Below are 17,806 nucleotides of genomic sequence, written 5' to 3' on the forward strand. Positions count from 1 at the left end.
GGAAAATTGAAAACAGAAAAAAATGACTGTTGTAAAACTAATCTTAATTTACCTTCCTCATGTTTGTAATTTTCCTGACTGGGTATGTCTATTGAAAAGGCTATTGATGGTCTTTTCACTCCACCAACCCTACTCAGGAAATGGCTATTACACATTTGGTGACTAGCCCTTCAACTTTTCAATATTTGCTGGAGCAATTCACCAGATTTGTTAAGCACCAGCCTTATATTAATTGCTATTAATATAAGGCTGACAATCTCAGATGATTATTTGAAAATGCTATCAGCAAAGCGTTCACTGAGAGATTCAAATTTAACGTTCTGGAATGATAATGTGACAACTGAAAAGAGTCTGCTGGCAAGTTTAGCTAATGGCATCATATGTTGAGTCTAACAAGATTATCAAATTTACTTTAGACATTTTTGTTTTATTTACAGAGCATGAAACGTTATAAGTCTGTCATCCATGTAGGAAAAAAACTGCACCGATCAGAACAGGACCAAAACCAGTATAACAGGCTCTGGAGATGGGTCAGAAAGCAAGGTTAGCCATGGCCTGTAGACTGCATGCTGTACACAATTGAAAATTATGGAAATAAACAGTGAGGAATAATCAAAAGTAATAATTTCTCATTAGTATTAAAACAATCACCATATTCACACGTATTCGACATCAAAATTCCACAATGTTTAAAATGTGCATCTATAAAACATTCCCCATGACAGATAGCAGAAATGTGCTGCTGTCTCACCATCATTGCTCTTAATGCTTGGTTTCTCCTCAACTTTTAACACAGCAGCGAGTAGAGTCCATTCTCGTCCTGGATCCGGCAGACCTTTCTTTGGTAGCTTGGTAGAATAATGTGTATAGCACATACTGGCAATTTCATCTGTTGTCCACATTGCTGAAAATCTCATGAAGAACAAGAAAATAAATTGCGGTTACAAATGAAAACAGGAACAACATAGAAAATACTTTGAGTTGAAGAAAAAGTCATCATCAACACACACAATATGCTGGATGAACTCAGCAGGCTAGGCAGCACCCATTGAAGAGTAAACAGTTGATGTTTCAGGTCCTGAAGAAAGGTCTTGGCCTGATAAGACGACTGTTTATTCTTTTCCACAGATGCTGCCTGTCCTGCTGAGTTCCTCCAGCATTTTGTGTGTGTTGTTTGGATTTCCAGCATCTGTGGATTTTCTCAGGAAGGTTATCACCAAAATGTTTTTTTCTTTTTCAAGCTCTGAATTTTGCACAATTGCCCCAAGCAATGTTGTCCTCACTACCTCACAGTTAAAGAGATTAGCTTTATTTGTTGTTTGTATATCAAAACATATAGAGAAATACACTGTTTGTGTTAATAATCAACACAGTCCAAGAATGTGCTGAGAGAAGTTCACAAGTATCACCATGCTTCTGGCAACAAAATTGCATGCCCACAATTCCTTACAGAGAGTGGCGAGTCTTCCGTTCACTGGTGCTGTAAAGCACTATGCTAGTTGTTATGCTACTGTACAGTCCCATACATTTCTTCAACACTCTACCTCAATCACATCTCTGATCACTTCCCACTTTCTATTCTGAACTTGTCTTCATTCTGTGCCTATTCAATGGAATAAATCAATACACCATAGACAGCAACTTATCTTGTTTATGATAGTTTGATATGGCAACTGCTCTGTACGTGACTGCAGGAAACTGCAGTGTTGTGGAGACAGCTCAATACTCCATGGGAACCAGCCTCCCTTAATGGACTTTGTCTATACTTCTCACTGCCTCAGTAAAGCAGCCAGCATAATCGAAGACTCCATCCACCTTGGACATTCTTTCTACTCCTCTCTTACACTGAGCAGAAGATACAAAAGCCTGAATTCAGCACCAGCAAACTCAAGGACAACTTTTGTCAGGCTCTTGAATGCACCTCTTGTAAAACATGAGTTTTTGACCTCACAATCTACCTCATTTACCTGCACAGCACTTTTTCAATAGTGCTTAGATTCGATTCTGCATTCTTACTGTTTTACTTTGTTCTACCTCAGTGCACTGTGTAATGATTTGATGTGTATAAACAGGGCACATAACAGGCTTTTTCCTGTATCCTGCTAGTCGTAACAATTATAAACCACAGATTCCAATCTCCATTTCCTCTCCAAAAATGAATGAATATGCACCTACTGCTCAAATGATTGAATTACTCCAAACAAGTTTGTCCTATGATGGCAATTAAACTCTTTTCAAAGCCATTAATATCATGTTGCAATCCAGCCTTCCTTATTCTTCCTGGAACATAGATCAGTACAGCACAGTCATAGTATTACAGAGCACAGAAAAAGGCCCTTTGGCTCACAATATTGTGCTGACCTTTTAACCTACTATAAGATCAATCTAACCCTTCCCTCCCACATAGCGCTCTATTTGTCTTTCATCCATGTGCCTATGTAAGAGTCTCCTTAATGTATCTCCCTCTACCACCACATCTAACAATATGTACCATATACTTACTGCTTTGCTTAAAAAAACCTACCCAACATCCCCCTTATACCTTACGCCAATCACCTTAAAAAATGTCCTGTCGCCTTAGTCACTGCCACCTAGGAAGGTGCTGCTGGGTGTCCACTCTATCAATGCCTCTTATCCTCTTACACTCCTCTATCAAGTCATTTCTCATTCTTCCTCACTCCAAAGAAAAAGCTCTAGGTTGTTCAGTTTCATCCTAAGACACATCATCTAACACAAACAACAGGAATTCTGCAGATGCTGGAAATTCAAACAACACATGTAAAAGTTGCTGGTGAACGCAGCAGGCCAGGCAGCATCTCTAGGAAGAGGTACAGTCGACGTTTCAGGCCGAGACCCTTCGTCAGGACTAACTGAAGGAAGAGTGAGTAAGGGATTTTAAAGTTGGAGGGGGAGGGGGAGATCCAAAATGATAGGAGAAGACAGGAGGGGGAGGGATGGAGCCAAGAGCTGGACAGGTAATTGGCAAAGGGGATATGAGAGGATCATGGGACAGGAGTTCCGGGGAGAAAGATAAGGGGGGGGAACCCAGAGGATGGGCAAGGGGTATAGTCTGAGGGACAGAGGGAGAAAAAGGAGAGTGAGAAAGAGTGTGTGTATAAAAATAAATAACGGATGGGGTACGAGGGGGAGGTGGGGCATTAGCGGAAGTTAGAGAAGTCGATGTTCATGCTATCAGGTTGGAGGCTACCTCCCACTTCCTCCAAACTAAAAGTGTAGCTATGGGCACCCATATGGGTCCTAGCTATGTCTGCCTTTTTGTTGGCTTTGTGGAACAATCTATATTCCGTGCCTACTCTGGTATCTGTCCCCCACTTTTCCTTCGCTACATCGACGACTCCATTGGCACTGCTTCCTGTACGCATGCTGAGCTGGTTGACTTTATTAACTTTGCCTCTAACTTTCACCCTGCCCTCAAGTTTACCTGGTCCATTTCCGACACCTTCCTCCCCTTTCTAGATCTTTCTGTCTCTGTCTCTGGAGACAGCTTATCCACTGATGTCTACTATAAGCCTACTGACTCTCACAGCTATCTGGATTATTCCTCTTCTCACCCTCTTGCAAAACTGCCATCCCCTTCTCGCAATTCCTCCGTCTCCGCCACATCTGCTCTCAGGATGAGGCTTTTCATTCCAGGACAAGGGAGATATCCTCCTTTTTTAAAGAAAGGGGCTTCCCTTCCTCCACTATCAACTCTGCTCTCAAACGCATCTCCCCCATTTCACGTACATCTACTCTCACTCCATCCTCCCGCCACCCCACTAGGAATAGGGTTCCCCTGGTCCTCACCTACCACCCCACCAGCCTCCGGGTCCAACATATTATTCTCCGTAACTTCCGCCACCTCCAATGGGATCCCACCACTAAGCACATCTTTCCCTCCCCCCCCCGCTTTCCGCAGGGATCGCTCCCTACGCGACTCCCTTGTCCATTCGTCCTCCCCATCCCTCCCCACTGATCTCCCTCCTGGCACTTATCCTTGTAAGCGGAACAAGTGCTACACACGCCCTTACACTTCCTCCCTTACCACCATTCAGGGCCCCAAACAGTTCTTCCAGGTGAGGCGACACTTCACCTGTGAGTCGGCTGGGGTGATATACTGCGTCCGGTACTCCCGATGTGGCCTTCTATATATTGGCGAGACCCGACGCAGACTGGGAGACCACTTTGCTGAACACCTACGCTCTGTCCGCCAGAGAAAGCAGGATCTCCCAGTGGCCACACATTTTAATTCCACATCCCATTCCCATTCTGACATGTCTATCCACGGCCTCCTCTACTGTAAAGATGAAGCCACACTCAGGTTGGAGGAACAACATCTTATATTCCATCTGGGTAGCCTCCAACCTGATGGCATGAACATCGACTTCTCTAACTTTCGCTAATGCTCCACCTCCCCCTCGTACCCCAACCGTTATTTATTTTTATACACACACTCTTTCTCACTCTCCTTTTTCTCCCTCTGTCCCTCTGACTATACCCCTTGCCCATCCTCTGGGTTTCCCCCCCCCCGCCTTGTCTTTCTCCCCGGACCTCCTGTCCCATGATCCTCTCATATCCCTTTTGCCAATCAACTGTCCAGCTCTTGGCTCCATCCCTCCCCCTCCTGTCTTTTCCTATCATTTTGGATCTCCCCCTCCCCCTCCCATTTTCAAATCTCTTACTAACTCTTCCTTCAGTTAGTCCTGACGAAGGGTCTCGGCTTGAAACGTCGACTGTACCTCTTCCTAGAGATGCTGCCTGGCCTGCTGCGTTCACCAGCAACTTTGATGTGTGTTGCACACATTATCTAATCTAGTTTCCTCAAAAAACATATTACCTAGTCTCTCCACCCTGTTTACATCTTTCCTATAATGAGGAAACCAGAAGTGAACATAATACTCCAAGTGTGGTCTAACAAGAGTTTTATAGAGCTGCACCAGTACCTCGCAGCTCTTGAACTCAATCCTCTGACTAATGAAGGCCAAAACAGCATACATCTTCATCACCTTACCAACTTGCATAGCAACTTAGGGGAATCTATGGACTTGAATTCCAAGATTCCTCTGTTCCTCCCCACTGCTAAGAATCCTGTCACTGTTTTTGGAAGGTCAAGCTTGAAGGCAGAATATATCTCTTCACACTTCTCCAGAATGAACTCCATCTGCCTCTTCTAAGCCCAGCTCTGCATCCTATCAATATGCTGTTATTAACTATGACCACCTTCTACATTATCCGCACCGCCACTAACCTTTGTGTCATCTGCAAATTTCACTAACACACCCTATAATTCCTCATCCAAGTCATTTATAGATATCACAAAAAGCTCCATTCTCCACCACCCTCTGCCCTCTGTAAGCAAGCCAGTTCCAAGTCTATGCAGCCAAGTTTCCACGAATCCTATACCTCCTAATTTTCTGAATGAGCTAACCATGAGGATCATTGTCCAACACCTTACTAAAATCCATATACGCACCCACTGCTTTACCTTCAATTTGTTTTGTCACTTCCCTGAAAAAGTCAATCAGACTCGTGTGGCCTCTCACAAAGCCATGCTGACTATCCCCAATCAGACTATGCTTCTCCAAATGCTCATAAATCCTGTCTTTTAGAATCCTCTCCAATAGTTTGCCCACTATTAAAGAAAGACTCACTGGTGTATAATGCTCAGGATTATTCAGCTCTGCTGTCACAAGGATCGTTACAGAAAATCTTTCCTATCAAATGCAATAAGCATATACAACAGGTCATCTGTGTGACAGGAGAACTCACATCATAATACAATAGTCTCTGTTTTATTATTTTGTACATTATTATTGCACACTGGTAAGTTATTATTCTGTACTTTATTATTAGTTAATATTATTGTTATTTATTATTATTGCTAAATATGTTTTTAAATGGAAGAGGCCATCATGAACAACATTTCCACCATGATAAAGCAACACCAACCCCGACGGTTGGGTCATGTCATTTGGATGCCTAATTTGCATCTTTCCAACCAGATCTTTTATTCCTGTGAAGGTCAGCAAGCCCTTGGTGAGCAAAGGAAATGCTTCAAAAATAACAAAGTTCAGAGTATATTTATTATCGAAGTACATACAAATCACCATTCATTTTCCAGGGTTGTCAGCCTGAAGAAATTCAACAATACATCTAGAAACTGGGGAGACTGCACTCCAGAGAGGCACCTGAAAGAAGCCTGTTCAAGAGGGAGCTGCACTACATGACAGCAGTCTCTGCTGGGCTGCAGAAAACAAGCAGCAGCTGAGAAAGGAGAGAATGAACAAAAAAAAACCCAGTCGCCACTTATTCGTGTCCACACTGCACTGAAATAAGTGGATCCCTGACCAGCCTCTTCAGCCACCTGAGGACCCACCAACAGACAGCTCCTCAGGGAACATCATTCTCGACTCAAGTGATCTCACTATTACTACAGAGCCCTCCATTTTTCTGTCATGCATGTGCCTACCTAAGAGTTTCTTAAATGTTCCCAATGTATCTGCCTCTAACACCACCCCTGGCAGGATGTTCCACATGTTCACACGGTCTGGTATCCCTCCTACACTTTCCTTCAATCACCTTATAATTATGCCCCCTTGGTATCACCACTTCTGTCCTGGGAAAAAAAGTCTGTAGATACTCACTCAATCTATGCCTCGTATTACTTTATACACCTCTATCAAGTCACCTCTCATCCTGCTTCACCAGAGGAAAAGTTCTAGCTTGCTCAAACTATCTTCATACAACATGCTCTCTAATTCAGGCAACATCCTAGTAAATCTCCTGTGCACCCTCTTCCTATGAGACAACCAGAATTGAACACAAATTTCCAAGTGTCGTCTAACCAGAGTTTTACAGAGCTGCAACAACACAATGTTTTTCATTAGTTCCAACACTGCCTCTTTCTTAATGTTGAGGACCTTAGTGCCAGTGTGGCATTCAATATTATCATCCCCTCAAAACTAATCAATGAGCTTCAAGACCTTGTCCTGAGTACTCCTTCTGCAATTGGATCCTGGTTTCCTCATTTTCAGACCCCAATCAGTTCACATTGGCAAAATTTTCTCCACAATCTCCATGAGCACAAGTGCACAAGGCTGTGGGCTTACCCCACTCCCTACTCTACTTGCTTTACACCTTAGACTGTGAGGCGAACCAGTGCTCCAATGCCATATTTAAGTTTGCTGATGACACCACTGTCACTGGCCGAGTCAGTGGTGACGAGGGAGATTGAAAATATGGCTGAATGGTGCCATAACAAGAGCCTCTCACCCAATGTCAGCAAGACCAAGGAGCTGATTATTGACTTCAGGAGGAGGCTGTGGGGAGTCCTCAATGGGGAGGATCAGAAATGGAGAGGGTCAGCAACTTTAAATTCCTCGGTGTTATCACTTCTGAAGATCTGTCCTGGGCCCAGCATGCAAGTGGCATCACAAAACAAGCACGTTAGCATCTCTACTTCCTTAGAAAGTTACGAAGATTCAGGATGACATCTTAAACTTTGACAATCTTCTATAGGTATGTGCTAGAGAGTATATTAACTGGTTGCATCACGGCCTAGTATGGAAACACCAATACCCTTGAATAGAAAATCCTACAAAAAGTAGTGGATACTGTCCAGTCCATCACAGGTAAAGCCCTTCTAATCACTGAGCACATCTACACGAAGCACGGTTGCAGGAAAGGATCATCACTCCAAGGACCCCCACCATCCAGGCCATGTTCTCCTTTCACTGCTGCCATCAGGAAAAAGGTACAGGATCCTCAGGATCCATGCCACCAAGCTTAGGAACAGTTATAACCCCTCATCCACCAGACTCTTGAACCAGAGGGGATAACTTCACTCAACTGCACTTGCCTCATCATTGAAATGCTCCCAAAACCTATGGACTCACTTTCACAAACTATTCCATCTCATGTTCTGAATACTTACTGCTTATTTATTTTTTTAATTTTTTATTTGCACATTTTGCTGTCTTTTGCACATGGTTGCTTGTCCAAGCTCAAGTTTAATTGTCATTCAACCATCCATGAATAGCTATGAATAGCCAAACAAAACAGAGTTATTCTGAGGCCAAGGTTCAAAACAGTACCAACAGACTCATAAAGCACATATAAGATGTCAGCAAAATACAGTCGCACAAAAATACACAGTCCAAGACCCTCAGTCCATGAAGGTTGCAGAAATTTGCAGCCGACCACAGTGCTGCTTGTCTTCTGCCATGCAAACACTGGGAGGCAGCAGCGAATCCAACTTGCACACTGTACCACACCACCACCATTGGAACGCATTGACTCTGGTGCCTCTTTCCTGGGCGGCTGTAAACAGGCAACACCACAGTTTGAGGCCTAGCCCTCGCTACAACCAAAACCTCGCAGCTTCCCCATCATCCAGCAATAAATCAGTGAATCAGGCTTGCAGCATTTCACATTTAACAATCTCCAACAGGGTCTTGCAATCACAAGAAAAGCAACTAAGACAATCAGTCACTGTTAATCTGCACAGCTCCTTCACTCACTGACTCCCCTGCCTCTGATGCAGGCAGTGCACGATCCACACCAAGTCCAACTCCTTCGGTTTCTCTGTCACTGATGGGGTCGACCTGCAATACTTTAAGTTCTTAACGCTCAACAGGGTCTTGTGATCGTAAAAGAATACTTTTAGAAAGGACAATAACAGCTTTGGTTAACCCCGAAGAAACCACTGTGATCACACTGGAAGTCTGAATCTGAATTGGAAGTCCATCCTGTGGAGTGCTGTCTTTCATTGATTCTATTATGTTTCTATGTCCGCGAGAAAATGAATCTTGGGATTGTACATGATGACATATGCACTTTGACAATAAATTTACTTTGAACATTGACATGTTCCTGCACATTAATCTGACCTCATTTTGTCAAGGTCAGTCTTTCTTCCTCACTACCTTATAACTCTCACGAGCTGTCTGATTCTTGCTTCCTAGCCCCTAAGTATGCTTCCTTCTGCTACTTCTATTTCTATCTTCACCAAGCAGAGTATTTGTTCTCTTCTCACCTTACTCATTGTTTCTTTTGTTTCCTCTCTCCATTCTCTGCATATCACAATGTGTATCTCTAATTGTCCTTAATTTGGAAAAGTCTTGGACCTCAAACACTTAATGACAAACACGAATTGACAATAAACTGGACTGGTCAAAGAACACTGAGGCTGTCTACAAGAAGGGTCAGAGCCGTCTCTATTTCCTGAGGAGACTGAAGTCCTTTAACATCTGTCGGACGATGCTGAGGATGTTCTACGAGTCTGTGGTGGCCAGTGCTATCATGTTGCTGTTGTGTGCTGGGGCAGCAGGCTGAGGGTAGCAGACACCAACAGAGTCAACAAACTCATCCGTAAGGCCAGTGATGTTGTGGGGATGGAACTGGACTCTCTCACGGTGGTATCTGAAAAGAGGATGCTGTCTAAGTTGCATGCCATCTTGGTCAATGTCTCCCATCCACTACATCATGTACTGGGAGGGCACAGGAGTACATTCAGCCAGAGACTCATTCCTCCGAGATGCAGCACTGAGTGTCATAGGAAGTCATTCCTACCTGTGGCCATCAAACTTTACAACTCTTCCCTTGGAGGGTCAGATATCCTGAGCCTATAGGCTGGTCCTGGACTTATTTCATAATCTACTGGCATAATTTACTAATTACTATTTAACTATTTATGGTTCTATTACTATTTATCATTTATGGAACAACTATAACGAAAACCAATTTCCGCCGGGATTAATAAAGTATGACTATGACTAATGTTTCATTGAATAAAGATGTTACTCAACAAACTAGGTCTTTTAGCATCTTGGGTTTTAATTTGAACCTCCAAGCAGTATTTTGTTTTAAGTTTATACACTGATTCATTCCACCTCATTGTTGCCCGATACAAGGAAGTAGCAAGAAGAAAAGGCTAGCAAACAGAATGATTCCTCTGTATTACAATCCTTCTCCAAATCAGATTTTTTTTTTGTAGCTATTTGTGCAGAGATCAACATGCAGGTTTACTTTAGATCAAATCAAAATAGAAGGCACATTCTTATCCACAAAGTGGTTCACTTAAAAGAAAACATTTGGCAAAGCCTCACAAGATATACTGTAGGTTTACTAGCGAAGCTCCGTCCCCATTTCAAGAGCTCATCATTTGTGCAAACAATGCTGGTATGGTATGAAACCAACAGATGATCTGCACTGCCTTTCCCCAGGTAACACATGTTAATATAAAGAAATCAGTGTCACTCGACTACTAAAGTTCCTAGCTACAAATGTGGAACACAAGTTTTTGCTAAGACAAAAACATCTGATATATTAAAGTCAAACAACAGGAATTCTGCAGATGCTGGAAATTCAAGCAACACACATCAAAGTTGCTAGTGAACGCAGGATCTCCCAGTGGCCACACATTTTAATTCCACATCCCATTCCCATTCTGACATGTCTATCCACGGCCTCCTCTACTGTAAAGATGAAGCCACACTCAGGTTGGAGGAACAACACCTTATATTCCGTCTGGGTAGCCTCCAACCTGATGGCATGAACATCGACTTCTCTAACTTCCGCTAAGGCCCCACCTCCCCCTCGTACCCCATCTGTTACTCATTTTTATGCACACATTCTTTATCTCACTCTCCTTTTTCTCCCTCTGTCCCTCTGAATATACCTCTTGCCCATCCTCTGGGTCCCCCCCCCTTGTCTTTCTTCCCGGACCTCCTGTCCCATGATCCTCTCGTATCCTCTTTTGCCTATCACCTGTCCAGCTCTTGGCTCCATCCCTCCCCCTCCTGTCTTCTCCTATCATTTTGGATCTCCCCCTCCCCCTCCAACTTTCAAATCCCTTACTCACTCTTCCTTCAGTTAGTCCTGACGAAGGGTCTCGGCCTGAAAAGTCGACTGCACCTCTTCCTACAGATGCTGCTTGGCCTGCTGCGTTCACCAGCTACTTTGATGTGTGTTGCTTGATATATTAAAGTATTAATTTTCATAGTTCTAAGTAAATTTATTATCAATGTACAGACAGTCTTAGGCACATGTAAAAAAAATTATGTAAAGTGAAGATGCTTCCGGGGAGGAGGAGCTTAGGAGGACGATGGCACCTAACAGCAACTGCTTTGCTTGCATCTTTGGAAACAGCTCTCTCTCTCTCTTTAAAATCTCTATTTTCCCCTTTCAGGGTTCTTTTGAAGACCCTGATCTGGAGTTACACTGACTTCAGTTCTTTGCAGGAATGGGACCCGCTCTCGGGGTTTCATGACTGGCCGTTATTTGGCACGCCAAGGGCTCGGCCTAAGAGCTTCACTCACCTTTGGTTGTCTGCGATTTCGTGGCTCTGGAGTCGGGGTGGGTGGGGTGGGAATCAGAGGTTGGTGTCCAGGCAGGTGATCAGTATGTCAGAGGAGTCAGAAGATCTAAAGCAGTGTGCCCAGAGACCTGAGATCTTTGGGCTCAGAGCTCAAAAAAAACAACGCAACGGACTTTTAACATTGTAAACCAGCGAGTTGTTTGTTATGTCTCCTCCCTTCACTGTGAAACGGAGACACCTCTTTCTCCCTTGTTAGGGAGAAAGCCTGTGGTATGTCAAATACTGGGTGCACGAATAGTCTTTGGAGTACTGCAAGTCTGTGTCTTTGCTGTTGATTTGCTGCACGCTTAAATACTCCTGTGGTGGGTGCTGATGCTTTTTTTGCTGGTGGGGGAAGGGAGGATCATTGCTTGCCGCCGCTCACGTGCAGGATGGAGGGGAGCTGGGTGGGACTTCAGGGTTCTAACATTTAACTGTCATTCATTCTTTGGAGGCACTCCTCTGTTTTTCGTGGATGGTTGCGAAGAAAAAGCATTTTAGGATGTGTACTGTATACATTTCTCTGACGTTAAGTGTACCTTTGAAACCTTTGAAATAATGAAATGAAAAATTTCTAAATATCAAAAAAATTACTATAAAGAGCAGTAAACAGTAAAAATTAAATCAAAGCAATATTTGGTGTGACCACCCTTTCCCTTTAAAACTGCATCAGTTCTCTGAGGTAACTGTTGTGCGGTTTTATAAGAAGATCGACTGGTAGATTGTTCTAAGCATCTTGGGGAACTTGCCACAGCTCTTCTGCAGACTTGCTTCTGTCTCTTCAGTTAATCCCAGAGAGCCTTGATGATGTTGAGATAAGGCTCTCTGGAGGCCACATCATGAACTCCCTGATCTTTTTGCTGAAAATAGTTCTTTATGACCTTTGCCATGTGTTTGGGGTCACTGAAGTTGTGACCAATTAGACGCCTCCCTGATGGATGAGAATCTGCTTGTACTTCTCAGCATTAATTCTGACCAGATCACCAACTCCATTTGCAGAAATCCAGCCCCAATCCTGCAGGGAATCTCCACAATGCTTCACTGCTGGCTGCAGGCACTCATCTATGTAGTGGGCTCCAGGTCTTCTACAGATAAACTGCCTCCTGCTTGAGCCAAAAAGTTCAGACTTTGACTCGTCAGTCCAGAGCGCTTGCTGTCATTGTTCAGGACCCCATTCCTTGCATTTTTGTGCTTAGCTGAGTCTCTTGCCTTGTAAGTTCCACTTCAGAGGAATGGCTTTATGGCAGCAACTCTTCCACGAAGCCCATTTCTGACAAGACTTCTCCAGACTGTAGAGGGGTGTACTTATGTTCAAATTTCAACGAAAATGTTATTATCAAAGTGCATGTACATTACCATATACAACCCTGAGATTCATTTTCTTGAGGGCATACTCAGCAAATCTGTAGAATAGTAACTGTAGCAGGAGCAACGCAAGATGAACCAGAGTGCAGAAGATAACAAACTGTGCAAATGCAAATATAAATAAATAGCAATAAATAACAAGAACATGAGATAAAGAGTCCTTAAAGTGAGATCATTGATTGGAGGAATATTTCAATGACAGGGCAAGTCAGTGTGAGCCTGATGGTTGAGGGGTAGTAACTGTTCTTGAACCTGGTGGTGAGAGTCCTGAGATTGTTATGCCTTCTACCTAATGATAGCAGCCAGAAGAGAGCATGACCTCAGTGGAGAGAACCTCTGATGATGGACGCTGCTTTCTTATTCTTTATTCATCTTTTTATTGATTTTTTAAAAAGCATAAATACAATCAAGAGAATTACTTCAAATATATATATCAGTAATAATATAAACGAGGATTAAGATAGACATTGTCAAAATCATAAATATTGTTAAACTAGTATAAAATATATAATAAAAAAATGAGAATAACAATTCTCCTCTTACCAGTTTATGAAGAGAAAGGAAAAAACATCGGGTTTTAAATGAAAAGAAAAAAAACCATTAAGCTATTAAGAAAACAAACAAAAAAAGGGACCGGGTAGTCCATTTTGAGGATACGACCAAAAAAGAAAGACTTTCTGATCAAATCTAAAACTTCGAAAAAGACTGAAAGAGTAATAAGTCAAATTAAATGAAGATATTGGATAAAAGGTCGCCATATTTGCTCAAATTTAAAGGATGTATCAAATGTCCGATTCCTTATTTTCTCTAAACTTAAGCAGGACATAATGGAGGAGAGCCAATAAAAGACGGTAGGTGGATTAATATCCTTCCACTTCAATAAAATGGCTCTCCTAGCCAGTAAGGTCAAAAAGGCTATCATACATTGAGCGGAAACAGGAATATTTCCTGCTTCCGATGGGATAATCCCAAAAATTGCCGTAAGCAAAGTAGGTTGTAGATCCAGATCCAAACCTTTTGAAAGCATTTTAAAAACATCTCTCCAAAGGTTATCTAGCTTTATACAAGACCAATACATATGAGTTAAAGTGGCCAGGGATGCTGATTTCTTATGACAGCATTTCATGTAATGTGTTCAATGGATGGGAGGGTTTTTACCCACAATATACTGAACTGAATCCACTACCTTTTGTATGATTTTTTGTTCAAAGGCATTGGTATTTCCCTACTAGTCCATGATGCAGCCAGTCAATATAATCTCCACTACACATCTATAGAAGTTTGTCAAAAGTTTTAAATGGCTTGCCAAATCTCCGCAAACTGCTAAGGAAGTAGAGGTGCTGCCATGCTTTCTTTACAATTGCACTTACATGCTGGGTCTACGCCAGGTCCTTTGAAATAGTAACACCCAGGAATTTAAAGTTGCCAACCTTCTCCACATCTGATCCTCCAATGAGGACCTCTGGTTTCCCTCTCATGAAGTCTATAATCAGTTCCTTGGTCTTGCAGGCATTGAGTGAGAGGCTGTTATGACACCACTCAGCCAAATTTTTAATTATCCTTCTGTATGCTGATTCATCACCACCTTTTTCTCGGCCCACAACAGTCGTGTCATCAACAAACTTGAAAATGGCATTGGAGCTGTGTTTAGCCACACAGACATGGGTGTAAAGCCAGTAGAGCAGGGGGCTAAGCACACAGCCCTGTGATGCATCTGTGCTGAAGGAGATTGTGGAAGAGATGTTGTTGCCAATCCAAACCGACAAGCAAGGAAATCCAGGATCCAGTTGCATAAGGAGGCATTGAGGCCAAGGCCTTGGACCTTATTGGTTAGTTTTGAGGGGATGAAGGTATCGAATGCTGAGTTGTAATCGATAAAGAGCATCCTGATGTATGCATCTTTGCTGTCCAGATGTTTCAGGATTGAGTGAAGAGCCAAAGAGAGGCCCTCTGCTGTGGACTTGTTGCTCCGGTGGGCAAAATGGAATGGATCCAAGTCACCTCTCAGGCAGCAGCTTATAAGGTTCCTCACCAACCTACCTCTCAAAATACTTCATAATTGTGGATGTAAGTGCAACTGGGTGATATTCATTGAGGTCAGTCACCATGCTCAACTTGGGCACCAGTATAATTGAACCTGGTTTGAAGCAGGTAGGTACCACATACCACCAAAGCAAGAGGTTAAAGATCTCAGTGAACACAGCAGCCAGTTGGTCAGCACAGGTCTTTAGTATGTGGCCAGGTAGCCTTCCTGGTACTACTGATGGATTCACTCTCCGGAAAGCAGCCTGCACATCAGCTTCAAATACTGAGGTCAGTGGATCATCAGGGGATGTGTCGGGTTCACGATGGCTTCTCCATGTTCTGTCAAAGTGAGCATAGAAGGCATTGAGCTGATCTGGAAGTAAAGCCCTGCTGTCTCCCATGTTGCTTGATTTAACCTTGTAGGAGGTGATAGCATTCGAACCCTGCCACAGCTGTTGAGCATCACTCGTTGATTTGGTCCAGAATTTCCACTTTGCCCATGAGATGGTTTTCCAGAGATCATACCTCTTGTAGCTTTCTTGGTCTCCAGACTTGAATGCCTCTGTATAACAATTGTGGTTTGTATCCAAACAATCATTTTTAAAGAGCTTAATTTGATGGCTACCAGGTTTGGGTGTCTCAGAGACTGCTGGTCTCCTGGGATTTTAACACGCAACAGTCTCTGGAATTTGCAGAGAATGCTGCAAAAAGACAGGGAAGGATGAGTGGTAGTTCTGTGGGCAAGGACGCTTTGTTGATGGAAGAGGTCATGGGATGGTGGCCAGATGGACTGGTTCAAGCTGGTGGGAGGGCAAAAGTGGCACCGAGTGGCCACGCACTGCAGTGGTGGTGCAGGAAGGGGCATCTCCGGGCAGACAGTGCCTCAAGCCTTGGTGTGGATGGGCTGCACCATGAGCGTGCAGTTATTAATCACTTTGTTGGGTGTAGCAGGTGCCTCGTGAAGTGGCCTTTGAGGATATAAGATACTGAGAAGACATGACAAGGTAGATATTGAGACATTTCCAATCGAAGATGAGGAATTCCAGTTGCAAGATTAGGCAGTAGTCATTTAAAACAAGCTGTAGACTCAGCCACCTCTATCACAGGCACAACCCCTGATGAGGTAGTGGCTCAAGAAGGTGACATACATCATTACAGACCTTTACCATCCCAGACATGCTTTCTTTTCATTACACCACCTTATTATTCCTCCTCTGCACTATTCACTCTTGCACTAAGTAGTAATTTTTATGTCTTACATTGTACTGCTGGTGCAAAACAACAAATTTCATGACCTATATCAGTGATTTAGGCAGCATATTAGCTTAGCAGTTTGTGTAACACTGCTACAGTGCCAGTGAACCAGGTTCAACTCTGCTGCCGTCTATAATGAGTTTGTACATTCTCCCCATGACCCTGTGGTTTCCTCCCACATTCCAAGGATGACAGGTAAGTAGGTTGATTGAGGATTTGGGTGTAATTGGGTAGCGGGGTCTCATTGGGTTAGAACAGCCTGCTACCGTGCTACATCTCTCAGATTTTTTTTTTTAAATCAATCTTCCTGCAAAGTACAGGTACTGTTTAACCTTTCTCTGAAGAAAAATTACATTAAGATCTCCTGTATGATACTATCCAATGAACCAACAATGATGATCGAAAGTAAGATGTGGGCACAAAATTTTATTATTGCAGTGTAGGGAAATGAAAATCTTCAGTCTGGAGCTTAATAACACTCCCAAACAGCAAATACATAGATCGAACGTACTATTAAGAGCATGGGTAGGCCACTCAGCCCCTTGAGCCTGTTCCACTATTCAACAGAATCATCTTGAGCTGCTGTAGTTTCAACTCCTCTACTTTCCTATCTAGCTGAAGCCTGAAGTCCCACATCACCAGGTCCCAAAACAACAACTTCTCTTTCAGCCATTTGTTTCTTGAACCAACCAGCAAACTACTGACCACCAGCAACACCATGAACACTTTGCACTAAAATTGACTGTTTTTATCTCACTCTAGTTATTGTAAATATTCTGTATAATTTATGTTTCATTTTTTTTCTTGTGAATGCTGCTTATATGCTACGTGACTGTAGGGCTGCTGCAAGTTTTCATTGCACATGTGCATACACGTACTTGTGCATATGACAATGAATTTAACTTTAGCTTTTTGACAATGACGTATGTTAGTATTATCAACAAAATGAATAATTCATTTAGTATTGCAGAAAACAATTATTTATCATTGGATTCATCATTAAACTTCCGTCCTGAATGAAATATTGGGATTCCCAGGAAACTGTTAGCATCTGGATGAAGAACATATGCTTTATAACTGATGATTAATGTATATATTTCTTTGAAAACCCTAAAACGCATAAATTTGGACGGATTATCTCAGCTTGGTATCCGCATACCTCTAGTAGCTGCCTGCTTTGGCCGAGTGATAAAAAATTAACTTATGAACGTGTCAAACTTTCAACTCCACAAAAGCAAACACTTTAACCACACACACACACACAAAATGCGGGAGGAACTCAGCGGGTCTGCAGCATCAATGGAAGGAAATGAGCCGAGACCCTTCATCAGTCCTGACGACAACAGCGTTTCTCCAACATTTTGTGCATCTGCCGCTTACAGAGCGTTACCTTCAGGACGGCGCTCGTCCGCCACGGGGTCAGGCCGATGTCACTGCACATGCGCATTCTCCCCTCCTACGTAAGGCCCAACCGTTTGATATGATCACGTGCTACGCAGTCTGATAATGTGATTGGGCGATAAGTTGAGGGCGGCGCTGAGTTGAGTTGGAGTTTGAAAGCTGGTGCAGAATGATTCTGGAAGGGAGGTGGGTCGGCTCTTTGAAGTTGCTCCATTAAAAAAAAGTCACATGAACCAGCAAACGCCGTACAGGAAGGCTTTGGGTTAGGAACATTCAACATCATATATGGAGAGAAAAGGTTCCCGGAGATTACTGCTGGTCAGAGCTGGAGATGTGATCAAAAGGATCCACTCGGAATGTGCACTCTTTCTCCTACAACGGACCTACTGAGTGTTCCTGGCTTGT

The 17,806-nt window shown here is 43.1% G+C and overlaps 1 protein-coding gene across 5 annotated transcripts in view; it reads right to left on the reverse strand.

Moving 5' to 3' along the window:
* The window catches only part of adat1 (adenosine deaminase tRNA specific 1), a 58,728-nt gene extending 41,303 nt beyond the window's left edge, over positions 1 to 17,425 (reverse strand). For 3 of the 5 annotated variants that reach the window (XM_063067092.1, XM_063067089.1, XM_063067093.1), the window contains exon 1: positions 752 to 917. In XM_063067092.1, the coding sequence (XP_062923162.1) occupies positions 752 to 917 (166 nt within the window). Of the gene's footprint in view, positions 1 to 751; positions 918 to 17,390 lie in introns of those variants that run through there. The other 2 variants (XM_063067090.1, XM_063067091.1) reach the window with 2 other exon arrangements.
* Between the last annotated feature and the right edge of the window lie 381 nt (positions 17,426 to 17,806).

This window comes from Mobula hypostoma, chromosome 14, assembly GCF_963921235.1.
Source record: "Mobula hypostoma chromosome 14, sMobHyp1.1, whole genome shotgun sequence".
Lineage (NCBI taxonomy): Eukaryota > Metazoa > Chordata > Chondrichthyes > Myliobatiformes > Myliobatidae > Mobula > Mobula hypostoma.